Here is a 15,863-nt window from a genome sequence, read left to right on the forward strand (position 1 = left end):
TGGTTCTGCCCCCTTTCCTCCACCCCCTCAAAATAAATAAATAAACTTTAAATAGAGAAATAAGAGTCAGTGTGGCTATGTGCCAATAAAACTTTATTTACACAACCAGCTGCTGGCTTTGGCTATACCGCGTATCAGTACTAAGCAGTCTAGGATAGTATTTATAAACATAAATGTAAACATAATAATAAATCAGCAGATGGTGAAAATTGGCAGCTCAACCGTGTTGAGCATCTAGAACAGTACTGTTCACTGGAACTTTCTGCGGTAATGAAACGTTCTGTGTCTGTATGCCCCGTTACGGTAGCCCCTGGCCGGTTTGGTATCTAGTGCTGAAAATGTAGCTGGTGTGACTCGGGAACTGGATTTCTGATTTTACATCATTTTAATGAACTTAAGTTTAATAGCCTTTGGGTACCAGAGCTCCTTGTGGCAGCTGGCCTTTGCTAAAGCAGAATTGATGCAGGAAATAGGAAATAACCCGAGAAATTCTACTTTACGTTTTCACTGAGTCTTGAGAGAATAATATTCTGCTAAATCAAGAGCATGTATTTACGAAAAAGCAACAGCCTCAAGAAGTATTCCGAGCAAATGAAAAAATACCATTGAAAAATAATGAAGTAATTCAAGAAATGGCAAGGCGGAGTTCACGGAGGACTGAAAAATAAAGCCAGTTAAAACTGATCTGTCTGAGTACTTAGCGATAACGTGACTGTGTGTACAAGGTACTTGTTGAGAAGGGATTCTTTACATAGAGGAGGAGTCATATTTTAAGACTAACCTATAACTAATACTCTGATTATTTTAACAACACCAGAGAGGTGGGGTGAAGGGTGCTGTAGCAGCTGTCTTGTTTAGGGAGGATCACAGATTTCGTTCCACTCGTGTTATTGATAGGTAAGTGGAGGCTGAAATACGCTTGTTAGGAACGTCAGCTTCCTAACGTCAGCTAGACTGCATAAAAACGAGTGACAGAATTTCTAAGTTATTGGAAGGGGGAACAAAGGAAATTGTGACCCACTTGGGGAAAAGTTCAGGAAACACTGCAACAACAGAAATAAGCAGAAAACATAAAATTACAGTAGTATTTTCAAACGCGATTCATTCCTCACTTTGCCAACTGACAATTCTATTAAAAGATTCTCAGTTTGGGTTAAAAAAAAAAAAAGAAGAAGGCGGCAGAATATACTCTACTGTATGCTGTTTGTAAAAGACAGAACTACAATGAAATCACACAGGAAGATCATGAAAACAAAGCCATAAAGCCCAGAAGCCACTGACAAAGATATAAAAGACAAATGAGTATAAAAGGAAAAAGACACAAAGCACAATTCAAGGTCCATAGTATGGAGGTACCTTTTGTTGGAGAAGATAAAACCCTTATGGTAGTGGACTGCTGTGTAACTAAGCACACAGCTTCTAGATGTTAAAGCAAAAACCAATAAATAAAAGAAATGTGGAAGCCTACCCGTGATCATAAGGTGCCACTGACCTTTGCCTCAGAATGTGTCAGCTTAAGTAGATACAGAAATGATGTAAAAACACGGAACTACACAATTAGAAAGCTGGCTTTCATATATAGATTTAATATATATGGATAGATTTCATGCAGGATATGCTTGCATGTAATTATGCAGATGTATGTAATTAATAAACATAGCAAACATATATATATGTGTTTATATATATATATATATATATATATATATATATATATATATATGTATGTATATATAATTGTTCTTTTTACATCTCCCGGACACATTTGTGAAAATGGCTCATACGCTAGACCACAGCGAGAATTTGAGCAAAAACCCAAAGCTGCACATTTAAAGGCTATCTTTGACCACAGTACGAGAAATGTGGAATTGGATGACATAACTTTTTGGGTCCCGCTGCTTAGAACGTTATTATTTTGCTTAAAGTTATTTAAGTCTCCTTGCTTTTTGCAGCCCTCACGAAAAAAAAAACGTGGCATGTGGCATCCCAGAGCGTGGCAGTCGTGGTGATGCTAAGATGTTCTTACACTGATACGTGTTTATAAAATGAAGGATTGTTGGGGGCGGTGACTACATGTAAAGTTATAACTTTCAGTCTCCAGAAATTCCACTTTGCTCGTAATAAAATACTCGAACACTTTCACGGAAAACGAATCAAGGTAGGACTTCTGCTGCTCAAGTCGCAAATGAAAGGCCAACATGGAAGGAAAGGAAAGGCAGTGATAGTTTTTCATTTTTATTCCTATCACAAGAATTATTCTTGTTTATTGAAAATTTAGGAAATTACCCACATGTTTTTAACTCAACATCCCATAAAATCCGCCCCCTCTAAGTGCCCCGTGTGGCGAATCCGGCCCCATGTAGAGTACCTCCGTCACACCCAGAAAGTTTCCCGTGCCCATTGGCGGTCACCTCTGCTCCCCTCCCAGCCCCAAGCAACCACTGATCTGATTTCTATCCCCAGAGCTTTGCTTTTTCTGGAAATCTCATGTCAATGGCATCATAAAATATGCAGGCTTCTGTGTGTGGCTTCTTGCACTTAGCGTGCTGATTTTGAGGTTCATTCAGGTTGTCAGATAAGCATTTTATCACCTTTGTATGGGTCCCTGGAGAACACCTTAAAATCGCTTAAAACCGTAAACGGCTGTCTTCAATTTCCATTTTCAAGAGACGTGCAAGGAAATTTTTAAAAACAAGGCCGTATCTCCGAGTCTGATCAGATACGTGGCAGCGCAGACTCTCAGTGAGGAGCCCTAATTGTATCTATTAGGAATGTATTTGGGGTGCGAGTATCAGCAGCCTAATGATTTCTTTTTCTCACATGACAAGAAATGCACAGGTTCATTTGCTCGGTGACGCCATCAGGGACCGAGATTTTCCCCTGAGCGCTCTGTCCTTTTTGGCGAAATTCCCCCTGGCGCATGTTGTTTCACGGTTACGACGTGGGTGCTGGAGCTTGTCTGTAGTCAAGGCAGGAAGAGGAGGGGACGAGCCCAGGGCGTTGATACTGTTCATCAGGAGAGCAGAAGCTTTGCCCCAAACCCCGCAGCAGATGTCTGGAGAGGCTCGTTGTTCAGAAGCGGGTCCCATGTCCTCCCTTCCGTTCACAGGAAGGTGGGAAATCAAGAAGAGGATCATCTAACTGGCTTAGGTCAACCATGAACTGTCCCCTCGGGTTGGCTCGGCGCTGCCCTCTAGAGGACTGGGGGTCTCTAGGCAAGGCCTTGCTGGGAGGTGGGGGGGGGGGGGGCGGGGGGACATCCCTTAGGTTACCCATAGAGTCACCAGATAACACGTACCCAGGGACAGTTCCATTAAGTGGTTGATCCTAGACGCGAGCGGAGAGTAGGCACAAGGCAGAAGTCCCCTAAGATTTGACTAAAGGTTTCAGGCCAGACTATGATTTGGAGAGAATCAGGCGTCCGCACACTCGGGTGAGTTGTGTAAAACCTTACAGTGATACCGGGGTCCAGCGGATGGAGGTGGAGGGCCGCCCTCCCTTCGTTTCTCTTCCCGTGGGTGGGCAGGGTCGGGGCGGGGGCGCTGGATAACACCTGCGGTTCCCTTTTAACATGAGTGTTTCTGTGACTTCCGGCTTCCAGGTGAACATGATGACCTTGGCAGAGCACATCATCGAAGCCACGCCTGATCGAATCAAGCAGGAGAGTTTTGTGCCCACAGAGCCCTCGGCTTTGGAAAGAACAGACACTGCCACCATCAGCAGTACCATGAGCTGGCTGGCCAGTTACCTGGCCGATGTCGATCGTCTGCCAAGCGCTGCCCAGATCAGGTCCGTGGAAGTCCGTGGGCCACTGACCAGCGTGAACTCCCGGGCTCAGAGAAGGGCACGGGAGGCTCATTCAGTCTGATGAATGCTGTGTGATACGAGACCTCCCGATGGAAGGAAGGAAACTTTCAGGTCCCTCTTCCCCACCTCTTCCGTGACTTCCCTCCCCTCGTGCGTGTGAGATCATGTCCCACGATGTTTCTCTCCCCCAGTTCAATTGAAGTTTCGTCAAGGGCAGGAAAATGTCTTCAGTGGGCTTAGTATTTAGCATCGTGCTAAACTCGTAACAGGTACTCAGTAGGAGCTCACTCACTGAAGGACAGTTACCAGTACAGAGGATGTTTAGCAACTCACTGCACTGAAGGAAGGCATATTCTTGCTGGTGCGCAGTGGCTCTTGTCTCTTTACTCAGTATGTAATGGGTCGTGCAGATCAGTCACCAGTCTCTCTCCCTTGTGTCTCCTCTTGTTTCAGAAGTGCATATAACGAGCCTCTAACCCCTTCTTCTAATACCAGCTTGAGCCCTGTCGGCTCCCCAGTCAGTGAAATAGCTTTCGAGAAACCCAGCCTTCCCTCAGCAGCAGATTGGTCTGAATTCCTGAGCGCGTCTACCAGTGAGAAGGTAGAGAATGAATTTGCTCAGCTGACTCTGTCTGATCACGAGCAGAGAGAACTCTATGAAGCTGCCAGGCTTGTCCAGACCGCTTTCCGGAAATACAAGGTAGAGTAGAAGAGAGCTCTGATGTTGTGACGTTTCGTAAGGTGGGGGAGAAGAGACGAAAGTCAGAATCATCCAAACTAAAACCTGATGCCATTTTTTTCTCCCACTATATATTCTATAGAATCGTTATTTGGACTTACTATGTCACAGGAAATTATTAATAATTTTCAGAAGCCTCAGTGAAATAAAACCGATCAGTAGTGCGATGTCAGCATCTCAGTTTATTCTTGGCAGTGATAATGGATATTTATCCTTTAGTTAACATTGAGTAAGTTGACACCTCCACCGCAAGGAATTTATGACCCAAAGCAGGGATTTCTAACTGGATGGAGGCCTGGGACTGACCGTAGGTGGCCCGTGAACTCCTAAAATTTTATGGTGAAGCTTGTGTGCGTGCATTTTTGGTGGGACAGGGCCCGTGGCCTTCCATATTCTCAAAGGAGCCTTTGACCACCCTGAATAGGTGTTAAAAGCCAATCATCATTGATCCCACAGTAGAGCAGCCGGGGTTAGGTTAGGAACGACGATGGAGATCTGGCAGAGCGCGTAAGGACAAATAGTGCAATACCTGACTCGTTAAATACCTGGCAAATGAAGACTTTTAGGCCTCCTAACATCCAACTATTATAGTTCTATTTAGAAGCAGGAATGGGAGATCTATTCTGTAAATTCATTTTTTTCCTGATTTCTGCTTATAACTGATTATCACTGTATTTTGGTAAACCTGGGGTCTCGGAGGAAGTTATATGTGAGTAACAGTTCTGTGTAAGTCTTTAAAAAGTTGAAATTTCTTACACTAAATCGTGGTTTTGCTTCACTTTACCGTTAAGGGCCGACCCTTGCGAGAACAGCAAGAAGTGGCTGCTGCCGTCATTCAGCGTTGTTACAGGAAATACAAACAGGTAAACCACGGCTCTGGGTCACAGTAGGAAGTGCACCTTGTCCAAACAACAGGCCCCTGAGGATGTTAGCATGTGGTTTGGCCTAAGAGTACTATGTCCAGTGCCCGATGATTCAAAGACCAACTTTGAATTATGTTGACCAAAAAAACAAAACAAAACAAAAAACAAAGGAAAATATTCCAGAGGGGGAAGGAAAAAACTACCCCAGAAAAACATTTGCAGTTAAACTTATCCCACAGGGTAATTTTTGTTCAGATGGTTGGCCTTCCGGTATGATCTCCCAGCTGAGACGTTGATCTGGCACAAAGGAAGTTATCTGCGTCTGAAGGGAGGATCTGTGTTCTAGTAATTTGGCTACAGCCTCCGTAGCCATTAACTCCACTAGGGAGTTTGGTGTGATGGTCAGAGAAGGTGAACGGTGGCAGTTATCTTTGACCTTGAGTTGTATAAATTATATACTGTCCAGCCACTTTTCTTTTCCACTTCCTCCCATCCGTTTTCACACGAAGACTTGTAAAATTCTGAAGAAGCTCAGAACATCTTAAACTGCTTTCGCATTCCTCAGTGAAGACGTGCAGGAAGAATTTCTAAGTGTTCTTTACACAGGGTTGCTGTTTCCAGAACAACCTGTAAGCTTACCTAACTGCCATCCCTTGGGAAAGGGAACTAACTAATGTGTACGGGGCCCCTAGGATATACGAGATCTTTTGGGCACGTCGTCCCATCACGTGTGCTCTCTACAATGATTGGAAGTAAATAACTTTATTTCTGTTTTTCAACAAAGAAGCTGAGGCTCAGAGAAACTAAGTAAATATCAGACTTTCCTAACCACCTGGGTGGTTGGAAACCATACAAACTTGCATAATTCAGTTTTGACTGGTCCATAGGATAAAGTTCAGGCCTGTCCGTAGATTCTAGAATCTTCTATGAGACTATGCCATACGGAGGTTTTAAATGCTTATGTAAAGAATAGTGAATGCTGAGGAGTGGAAGTGTGGTACTATGTTCTCTTGCTCCGATCCAGGGTTCACTTTGATTTCTGATATGGGTTGCCACTTTCTTGAGTTTCTCTAGGATTAGTGAAAGGGGGTGGGCTGGGAGGAGTCCTCGACTTATAGCCAATTGAGTTCATGATCCCAGAAAATGAAGGTTTATTGTGTAAACGCTGACACCACAGTCCCTGGAGCTCTGCAGCAGGGAGCCACGCTCACATTAGAACAGATGCCACACAGAATCCACGTGTCAGGTCTGTGATTAAAACGGGCGTTTATTCCAAAACATGAGTTCTGTTTTTGTTTTTTAAAACGCCGTCCCAGGGGCGCCTGGGTGGCTCAGTCGGTTGAGCATCCGACTTCGGCTCAGGTCACGATCTCACGGTTCGTGGGCTCGAGCCCTGCGTCGGGCTCTGTGCGGACAGCTCGGAGCCTGGAGCCAGCTTTGGATTCTGTGTCTTCCTCTCTCTCTGCCCCTCCCCTGCTCACGCCCTCTCTTTTTCAAAAATAAGTTAAAAACAAAACAAAAACCAAACCAAACAAAAAACCCTCCCAAAGAAGTATTGTCTACAACCAGGAAGACAGAAGGCAATATTTTTTGAAATACTGGCAAGTAGAAGACAAATATTTTGGAAGACAGAAGGCATTAAGATAGCCAAATTGCCTTTTTCTTTTTTCTTTTTTTTTTTTTTCCGGTTGGGAGTTTTATTGGTTCTGGTTTTTAATTTCATTCTATTCAGCAGTCTAACATTAATCTTGTATTTTCTGTTTCTCCCCAAGCTGACATGGATAGCCTTGAAGGTAATGACACCCAAGTCCCTCTCACAAACCATTTCACCAGAGTCACAAACGCCACACCCATCACCAGCGATAAGAAGGGGCCATTAAGACGGCAGGGTCTTGAAATAGGCATACTCCCCTTGCCAGGCCGCCGAAGTACGGTGCATCTCTGGGGACCATGTGGCTATTCCGTTGCAGTGGGTTTTGGCATTAACAGTCATTGGACACTTTCTTGGCCATGTCCGTCTAGAGAATCCATCCGAGCCAATTACCGTGAGCCCCGCGAGCCCCAAAATGCACCACCCTGCTGCCCAGCGTGCTTCCCTGGGTTCCAGTAATTTCTGCATGTGCGGTATGCACAGGCCGAGTGGACGAAAGCCACAGGAGCCCTGCAGCATGCGGCGTTCTTATCTTAGGAGATTTTGGGGCAAATGAAAACGGAAAGCAGGTCAGACAAGACCTGAGAGGATTCTTGCACAAGGGTCCTGTGTCTTGAACATTCTTGAGAGGTCAGTCCGTTCCCTGCCCTCAGTCCAGCTCATACAGGCAGGGATGCCCTCAGGCACAGGGATTTTTCTCAGGAGTATTTTCCCCCAGGATGGTAAGTTGCCTTCTTGTAAGCAAAGTGCTTCCTTGTGACTTCTTGACCCCAGAGCCCTCCTCTTCTATGTCTCATTAGAAGCTCGAACATCGCATTTTTGAAGTATGGAGAGCTCTGGGTTTTTAGTGCCTAGAGACCAAAATGGAAGACAACTCCTTCTCCTGTGTGTAGTTCTGCAGCCGGCTGGGCGGAGGGTCGCCGCTCCTGGCTTCTGGGGAAGTCCCTGGTTCCGTGACACTTTCCCAGGTTCCATGGCATTACCCCTGTGTCGGTCCTATGAGTGTTAATCTCTTGCAGGTTTAATGTCTTAAAGGTGTCAGCGTTTCATGATAAGCCTTGTATTTGGGACCTTGCAACTCAGACATGTGTCGTATGGAACGATAGTCAGGAATCGGGGGCTGACCGCTCCAAGTGGGCGTGTGTATGGTGGTGATTGGGATGCGTAAAAAAGGTTCTCTTAAAATGGGACAGTAAATATTAATCTTAAGCATGTAAATTATACTTTCTAAATGTGTTCTCATTATTCCTAAATGTCTAAGTGTATTGCTATCAAATGTGTTTCCAAGTAGGGCAAAATATTTGATACTGGGGGGGAAAAGCACATTTGAAGCAATGCATTGTCTGAAGGCAACCCTTAAACTAATATTTTGCATTTGGGAAAGGTAGGTAAAGAGGTTCCTAGTTTGCGTCCTTCATAATTGAACCCAAACCAGAGAATAGTAATAACAACAATAATAATAATAACAACAATAATAGTAATAGTAATAGTAATAATCATAATAAAGGGTCAAAGCATTTTCCTGCTCTCCCTTCCCCAGCAAACCCAAAGGACACATAGGCCCGGTGGCTACTGTTACTCTTCTGCTTATTCTTGTCTCCCTGCAGTATGCACTTTATAAAAAGATGACACAGGCTGCCATCCTAATCCAGAGTAAATTCCGAAGTTACTACGAACAAAAAAAATTTCAGCAGAGCCGTCGTGCCGCTGTGCTGATCCAGAAGTATTACCGGAGTTATAAGAAATGTGGCAAAAGACGGCAGGCTCGCCGAACAGCTGTAATTGTACAACAGAAACTCAGGTGGGTTGAGATTTCGTGGAGGCGAAGCTGTCTGGGGAAGAGAAGCTTTCGGCGTCGCCCAAAGAACGGCCCTGCCTGGACGTCGGGGGCCGAACGCGCGCGTTGCAGTGACTTTCTTTAGGGGCCATTCTAGATGCTGTGACTCTATGTAGCGATACTGGAGCCGTTCACCGACCTTTGTATCTCTTTAGCCCCTCTCTCCACCCCGCCCCCACCCCCACCCCCACCCAGTTATCGTGATGCTTGGGTGAGAATTTGGCAGGACCGAAGTTTCCTACTCAGGAGAGGGGCGCCCCCCCACCCAAAGTGTGGCGTCGCTGCAGGGGAGACCTGGGGAGGCTAGCTAGAGGTGAGCTATAGTCCGTCTTAGAGTAATGAAGACGGAGCACAGTAAAATCTGCCGATGGAAGTTCAGAACCCAACAGCTCAGAAGAGTAGCAGACTCGGGCAAACCAGCCTCTGAACTAAGCCTGTCTAGTGCCGGAAGGTCTTCTTCCGCAAAATGAGCTCATGAAGACTCGTGAAAGAACAGCCCGATGTCACCGTATTTTCCATCTCGGCCCTGCTCCCCGCCCCCCCCCCCCCTTTACGGCCGGCCGGAGTGCCATCCGCGGCCTCCCCCCTTCTCTGCCGGCGACGCCCACACCCCGTGTGCCGAAGGCCTTACTGCGGGTGCGGTCGGTTCGCCACGTCCTCTGTCCCCGCTCACCCGTTTTCAGCTTTGGCGCCTTAAGCGTGGCAGTACCCTTCCCGTGACAGTGATGTTCCGGCTTTTTCAGGAGCAGTTTGCTAACCAAAAAGCAGGACCAAGCTGCTCGAAAAATAATGAGGTTTCTACGCCGCTGCCGCCACAGGTAACATTAAGCCTCATCTAGACGGTTTACTCATCGAGAGCAATGAAACGACCCTGACCCTCCTAACCACTCATGAACTCCTGCGTAAAGCCAGTTCCCCGAAATTCATCAGAGTAAACGTCCCAAGTTGCAGTGGGAGAGCCGATCTCTAACTAGGGACCGAGTTGCTGCACCGGGAGCACCGGGAACTGCCTCACGGCACGTTGTGATGTTGAGTGGCAGAGATTCCTGCCGGGTCTCCTGTCTCAGTTTGGGTGTGAGGACAGCCTAGTGGGACTGGCTGTTGCTGCCTGTTTTCTCTTCAACCTCTTACTTGCACGCCACCCTGCAGCGTGCTTTCCACTCCGAGCCCCTCCTGTGCCAGCTTGTGTCCAGAGAACAAACAGAGTTCCTGTTCTCAGGGAAGAGGTAGAAAACCACCGACTCCGGGCAGGGTTTCCCACGGAGACTTTCTGCCACGTCGCGGGCGCCCCCTGCTGGACGTGTGCAGCCGAGGGAAGCCATCTGCGCCCAGACGTGCGTTTTCCATTGGGAGAAAACCGGCCCCTGGAGACAAGGGCAGCTTCCCACCAGGCCAGCTAGAGGGGTTCCTCTTTGTTCCTTCAAATCTGAAGTTCCTTTGTGGACAGCAGGCTCTTTCCTTAGATTTGGGGACAGCCGGGGAGATTGTTTTGTTTTCCTGATGAGGTTAGGGTTCTGGGCTGACATCTGTGACGGTGGCCTTCGGGGCTGCGTTTCGGTGACCCTGTGTGGTTTTGTTGCTTCCCTGTGCATCAGGAGCTGTGATCTCCAGCCAGAAACTAGCTCTCTAGTGTCTTCTTGCCTCTTCTTCTTTCACTGCACCAAAACCCCGAGCATCTAGGTTCAGTTCGATTCCTCAGACGGTTCCTTTCACTTCAGTTTTTCTTACTCCTAAAACTTGCCAACTTCGAGAATGTTTGCGACTTGGAGACTTGATAGGGGTCAACGGCCATCTGCGCTTTTCCTTCTGCTAACAAAAGAATTCTTCTCTAGCATGTTGAGAGGACGTGTGCTCAGAGCCACACGTTCATCGTAATAAAAATTTTAAAGAGAACATCCTTTAGGCTGTATTTGGCATTCTCTAGCTGCGATGCTATTGGAAAGAGGCTGGTGCACACTTACTAGACCTCCGCAGCCCATCTGTCCTCTACCCTGCAGCAACTGGGGTCTCCTTCCCCGTGACCAGCTGGCCAATGAGATACCCGTATCGATACTCAAATGGGAAGTCTTGTTAGGAAATGCGTATCAAAACATGAAGCACCTGTGACATAATTACGTTAGTTCTAGAATCCCTGCTGAGGTCGGTCTCTCTTCTCCCCCCCCCCCCCCCCCCCACCCCGGGCCGTACCTTTGGCAACTGAGATTCTCTTTGTTCGGTCACATGATCAGGGACTTCCTTCCCTCCACCCTTTTCTGGACGTGCTCACCTGTGCTCGCACTTCCTCCTTCCTTTCTCCCCTCCAGTTTGTCTCCCCCAGCCCTGCTGAGACTGTGGTTAACACTCTCACAACAGATTTTCTTTTCAAGGAAATTAGCTTTACGGGGCTCTTCTTTGGAGCCAGAATGTTTGGAAGTTGAATTTTCCTTGTTTCTCCTAGTCTTCACCTCAAACTTTGAAAATACGTGTGGGTAATGTGACCTTGGTCATTATGAGCAAACTCACATCAAGTCCCATGCTCCTTCTTTGTTTTTCTCGTCCAAAGCCATGCCCTACATCTGCATTGGGTGAGTTGAGAGGTTAAGACAGTTAGGCAAAACATCCGTGCCTAAAAGGCCGGCCCCCAGAGTAAGCTGAACAAAGGGACACTCTCATTCTTGTTTTCAAAGTTCTCTCTTTATAAGCTAGTTGAGAAGAATTTCATGAGGATTTCACCTTTCTTAAGTTCGTGTTTTAACAAGTAATAACCTCCTGAGGGTGGCAAGAAGGTCTGTTGTGAGGAGAACATCAGATTATGGACTTGGAATTCCTATTCATTCTTTGGGATAAAATAAAGACTCCTAGTGGCTCTCTTCCTGACTTGCCCCATAATGGTTTAGACGTTAGAAAAAAATGAGCAGGCGAATTTTAATAACTTTTGCATACCGACTGTATTCTCTTCCCATCCCTGTATCCTGAAAATCGGTAGAACTGAAAGCTCATGTTTTCCCTCGGATGAACGTAACCCTCTTTCCACGCTGGGGTGTTGAGTCTTATTTTAAGAGAAACTGTCATGTGTCTTGTCCCTGCAAAGTATTAAAATAGAAAACCTCATATAACACCCTCTCAGAAAAGGTAGGTAGGTAATGGCTTCAGGAATCAATAAGGGTCCTGTCTCTTAAGAATTTTGCCAAGTCATGTGACGCCAACATTTTTAGACCTCACGATGAATTGGTGAATTTTCTACCTGCTCATTTCACATACCCCATCACCACTCTCCTTTTCTTTCTTTCCAAAAAAAAAAAAAAAGAAAAAAAAAAGGGGGAACCACTTTTTACTCTTTTTTTGTTGTTGAAATAAAGCTGTGTATAAGGTTTCTGTTGTGACCCTCACGTGCTAATAGCTCTTTGGTGTTGTTTTACTGTCTAAAGCCCCCTGGTGGACCATAGGCTGTACAAAAGGGTGAGTTTAGCTGCCTGCTAGCCAGTGTTTACCTTTATCTTCCATTTTCAATATTTTGCTTTTTGCTTGCTTGCATGGGGCTGCAGCCTAGGTATGCCAGTAAGTTTCACATCCATTTTGAATGAAATAAGACAAAATGAAAACTAACCCTAATTACTAACACTGCTACTTTATACAACATCAAACACAGTCACATACAGCAGATGTACAAATGCATGAGTAAGCGAAAGGGAGGCCCTTCTGAAGCCGCCACAGGGCATGCTTAGAACTTGGTGGAGTTGGAACAAGGCTGCACTGGAAGAAAACGTCAAGCAGGTGGCTATTTGTGACTCAGATCATTGGCCACAATGCAATTCTCTCAACTACCGCTGTGTCCAAATTTCTAAAGCAAAAAAGCTCACCAGGTGATACTGGCTTTTTTTTTTTTTTTTTTTTTTTTTTTTTAACGAATCGATTTGTTGTTTAGAGTTACTATTTCCCCCATCACCCTGTTCCTGTAGTTTCGTTTTGTAAATCTCCCTTTCCCTGGTGCCATGAGGTAAGTCAGCACATGAAGCTGCCCTTTCAGAACCAATGCAGCGCATTCATTATTAAAGAGCGAGCAAACCCGACTTCCAGAATTTAATGGCAATGCTGAATAAAGACGGTGGGGTGGAAGGTGTGTTAAATCTGCATATTCTATATAGCAGTTAAGAGTGGACATTCCAATAGAATTTGTATTTTAAAGAAATGATGATGAAGAGGTAGGGTAGCCGGTGGACACTGTTGGTGTCCTTGAGGTTTTAGACTATGATGCTGGTTTGTAGGTATACACAGGGGCAGAAGTCTCTGCCAGAGGCAACTGCCACATGCGTGAAGGTAGAGGAAAGGATTTAGTGTCAGGAAATTGATTTAAAAGATAGGGATAGAATTCACCCAAAGCAGATTCGAATGTAGATTAATTTGACACCTTTTGTCCGATGGACTTAAGAGAAGATGCCCTTAAGCAAGTAACAGGGGAGCAGGGGAGCCCCCACCCGTCAAGTCCACTCCATTCGACACCCTCCCTTCTTAACCCCGACTTGAGTCATTTGTAAGATTTCTGAGAAGAGATTATAATTCAAAAATTCTGAAACTTCTAATGTTTCTGAAGCTAGTATTTTTCATCTAAGTGCCTTTATGTCGATGCTGGTATTTATTCATTGTATTTTAAGTCAGAGATCGTCCAACTTCTTCTTAAAAGGCTTTCCAAAGAAAGTAAATATCTTGGGCTTTGTGGGCCACACAGTGTCTGTCACACCCATTCAGCTCTGCCATTGCAGCATGCGAACAACAGTAGGTGATATATAAATGAATGGTTATGGCTGTGTTCCAATAAAACTTTATTTACACAGATATTCATTGGGCTAGATGTGGCCCCTGGACTGCAGTTTGCTGACTTATGATGATAGGAGAATTGAGTTTTTATAAGTTCTTCCTAAAATAAGACCCAGCCCCTATATAAGATTTAAAGTCTCACGTGGTTAAAACCATGGGTGGTCACTGAAAGAAAATGTATGTAAAACAGAGTAAAGCAGCTCCGCTGGTCTGTAAATTTACTAGCTAGTCCTCTTGAGAATTAAGCAGTTGTTCATAGTTGTCCCATGTGGTGGAACTGGCTCAGAGATGTCTGTGTTTGAAATTTAGAAAAGGGGACAAAAGTCTCCACTTCTTTCTCTTTCCATTCCCTTTCACTCTCTGCATACATAAACAATATTTGTTTCCACTTAAAAAAAAAAAAACCAAAAAAACCTGCAAAAGAGCAAATGCAGGCCCCAAGAGTCAGTTTAACAAAACAGTTGTTGTATCTTGCGTGTGACGTGCAATTAACACGGTCCCTGCGAGGAGCCAACATTTAGTAAAAGTGGTTGCCTACGCACTTCGGGAGCTTGTTAGCTTCTGGTACGTCAGTGATCGTTTTTAAGAGACCATTTTCCAAAGGTGCTTTTCCATGTGAGAGTCCCTGCCATAACTTCTTTAGCACCTGCTGCATCCACCATCACAGGCTCCTAAAACTCCTCCTCGGGCACGGAAAGTTGGACTTTCCTGACACCCCTGGGCCTCCCGGGCTTCAGGGACTTGGAGAGAGAGCAGCTGAGAAGCTCAGATTCCTTCTAGTATGGTCCTGTCTCTCTCCCTGTGTGGATGGAGGGCTAGCTTATCTGTGGCTTTGTCTAGTTACCGGTAAGATCTCACCCCCTCTTGGTTCGGTCAAGAGACCAGAGCAGAGACGTCAGTCACAGTGGCACTTCCTCCAACAGTCCCCAAGCTGAAATGACTCGTGGGGAGGGAGGGCATTCTCTGAGGAGAGTTCTTACTGGTGGAATTTGTGTCCAACGACTTAGCATACTTTTTTTTTTATTAATGTACATACCATACTTAAGACATTTAAGCTTTCTGCATCAAAAGATGATATTTGATAACTTAAGGAACTCAGTTTTGTGGCGCAGTTTGTCAAACACCATTCAGCCGCACGTCCTCGATGGGTGAAGCGGAAGGGTATGTAGAAAGGCAGACGAGGTCAGTCATCGGAATTAAGGCACAGTACACCAGTCTTCACTTGGGGTTGGCTAAGAAAAAGCCCCCCGGTGCTCTCGGCCGAGAGTCCTCGTGTCTTCATGCAGCCTTCCCTCCAGGCTTAGCCCCTAATTCATCCAGGCTCTTAACGTGGAGTTTCCAAATCCTCCAGCTTCTCCTAGGGATTTGATTTGTCTTGGGCACAACTACTGCCCTTTTAGGAGAAAACTTTTGTTGTGCACAGAGAGATATTTAAATCAGCAATCTTAATTATTTCTCTGAGTTAACTTAGGTGTTATACTACTTTCCAAACAGTGAGGATTGCTGAGGTTGAAGAGGTTTTTGAAGGGCACGTACTGAAAACATGACTCTCCGGCTGGGTTCCGATTAAATTGACCAGGATGTAACGTAGTGTCCTAGCAGAAACCCAAGATACCTCATACGTAAAGAAATAACAACTGAATTACGTGACAGATTCATCCTCCGGGTATTGAGACTAAAGAGGACAATGCCTCTTTCTCCAGTTAGAAAATGGTTTTTCCACTTCCCTCTTCAAGATATTTGGGGTTTTGTGGGTATCAGGAAGCGTTCTCATAGATTGGAGAGACTATTCTCTGAAGAGTGATTCCTGGACAAATCCTTTTTTCCCCTGAGATGTTATTTCTGTGACGGGGCATTATGACCTGTAACAGTCACTACAGGTATTATCAGAAACAGTGGGAATTCTGGTCTTCAAATAACCTATTTTTGGAAGTTGTTGGCCTAGTCCCCGTGTTCAGTAAAGGTGGGTGAACCTATCCTCCTGGCATAAAAGAACCCTAATTAGGGGGGAAAGAAGAGGTAACTCTTTCTGGTGACAAATGTTTAAGCAACAGATTTTCTCTCTGACTGACAACTGGGTTTCTGAACACTGAACTTTACCAGATGCTGCCAGTTTTCTTGGTAAGTAGCGATTTCAGCACTGACTCTGGACAGCAGTCCTGTGAGACACCT

At 45.5% G+C, this 15,863-nt stretch overlaps 1 protein-coding gene across 20 annotated transcripts in view; it reads left to right on the forward strand.

The window, feature by feature from the left end:
* CAMTA1 (calmodulin binding transcription activator 1) overlaps positions 1–15,863 on the forward strand; it is an 853,369-nt gene that overhangs the window by 828,465 nt on the left and 9,041 nt on the right. For 9 of the 20 annotated variants that reach the window (XM_053206405.1, XM_053206447.1, XM_053206455.1 and 6 more), the window contains 7 exons: positions 3,602–3,789; positions 4,261–4,507; positions 5,338–5,409; positions 7,182–7,202; positions 8,668–8,861; positions 9,641–9,715; positions 12,305–12,335. In XM_053206405.1, the coding sequence (XP_053062380.1) occupies positions 3,602–3,789; positions 4,261–4,507; positions 5,338–5,409; positions 7,182–7,202; positions 8,668–8,861; positions 9,641–9,715; positions 12,305–12,335 (828 nt within the window). The remainder of the gene's footprint in view (positions 1–3,601; positions 3,790–4,260; positions 4,508–5,337; positions 5,410–7,181; positions 7,203–8,667; positions 8,862–9,640; positions 9,716–12,304; positions 12,336–15,863) is intronic. The other 11 variants (XM_053206438.1, XM_053206444.1, XM_053206466.1 and 8 more) reach the window with 5 other exon arrangements.

This window comes from Acinonyx jubatus, chromosome C1, assembly GCF_027475565.1.
Source record: "Acinonyx jubatus isolate Ajub_Pintada_27869175 chromosome C1, VMU_Ajub_asm_v1.0, whole genome shotgun sequence".
In the NCBI taxonomy this organism is placed as follows: domain Eukaryota; kingdom Metazoa; phylum Chordata; class Mammalia; order Carnivora; family Felidae; genus Acinonyx; species Acinonyx jubatus.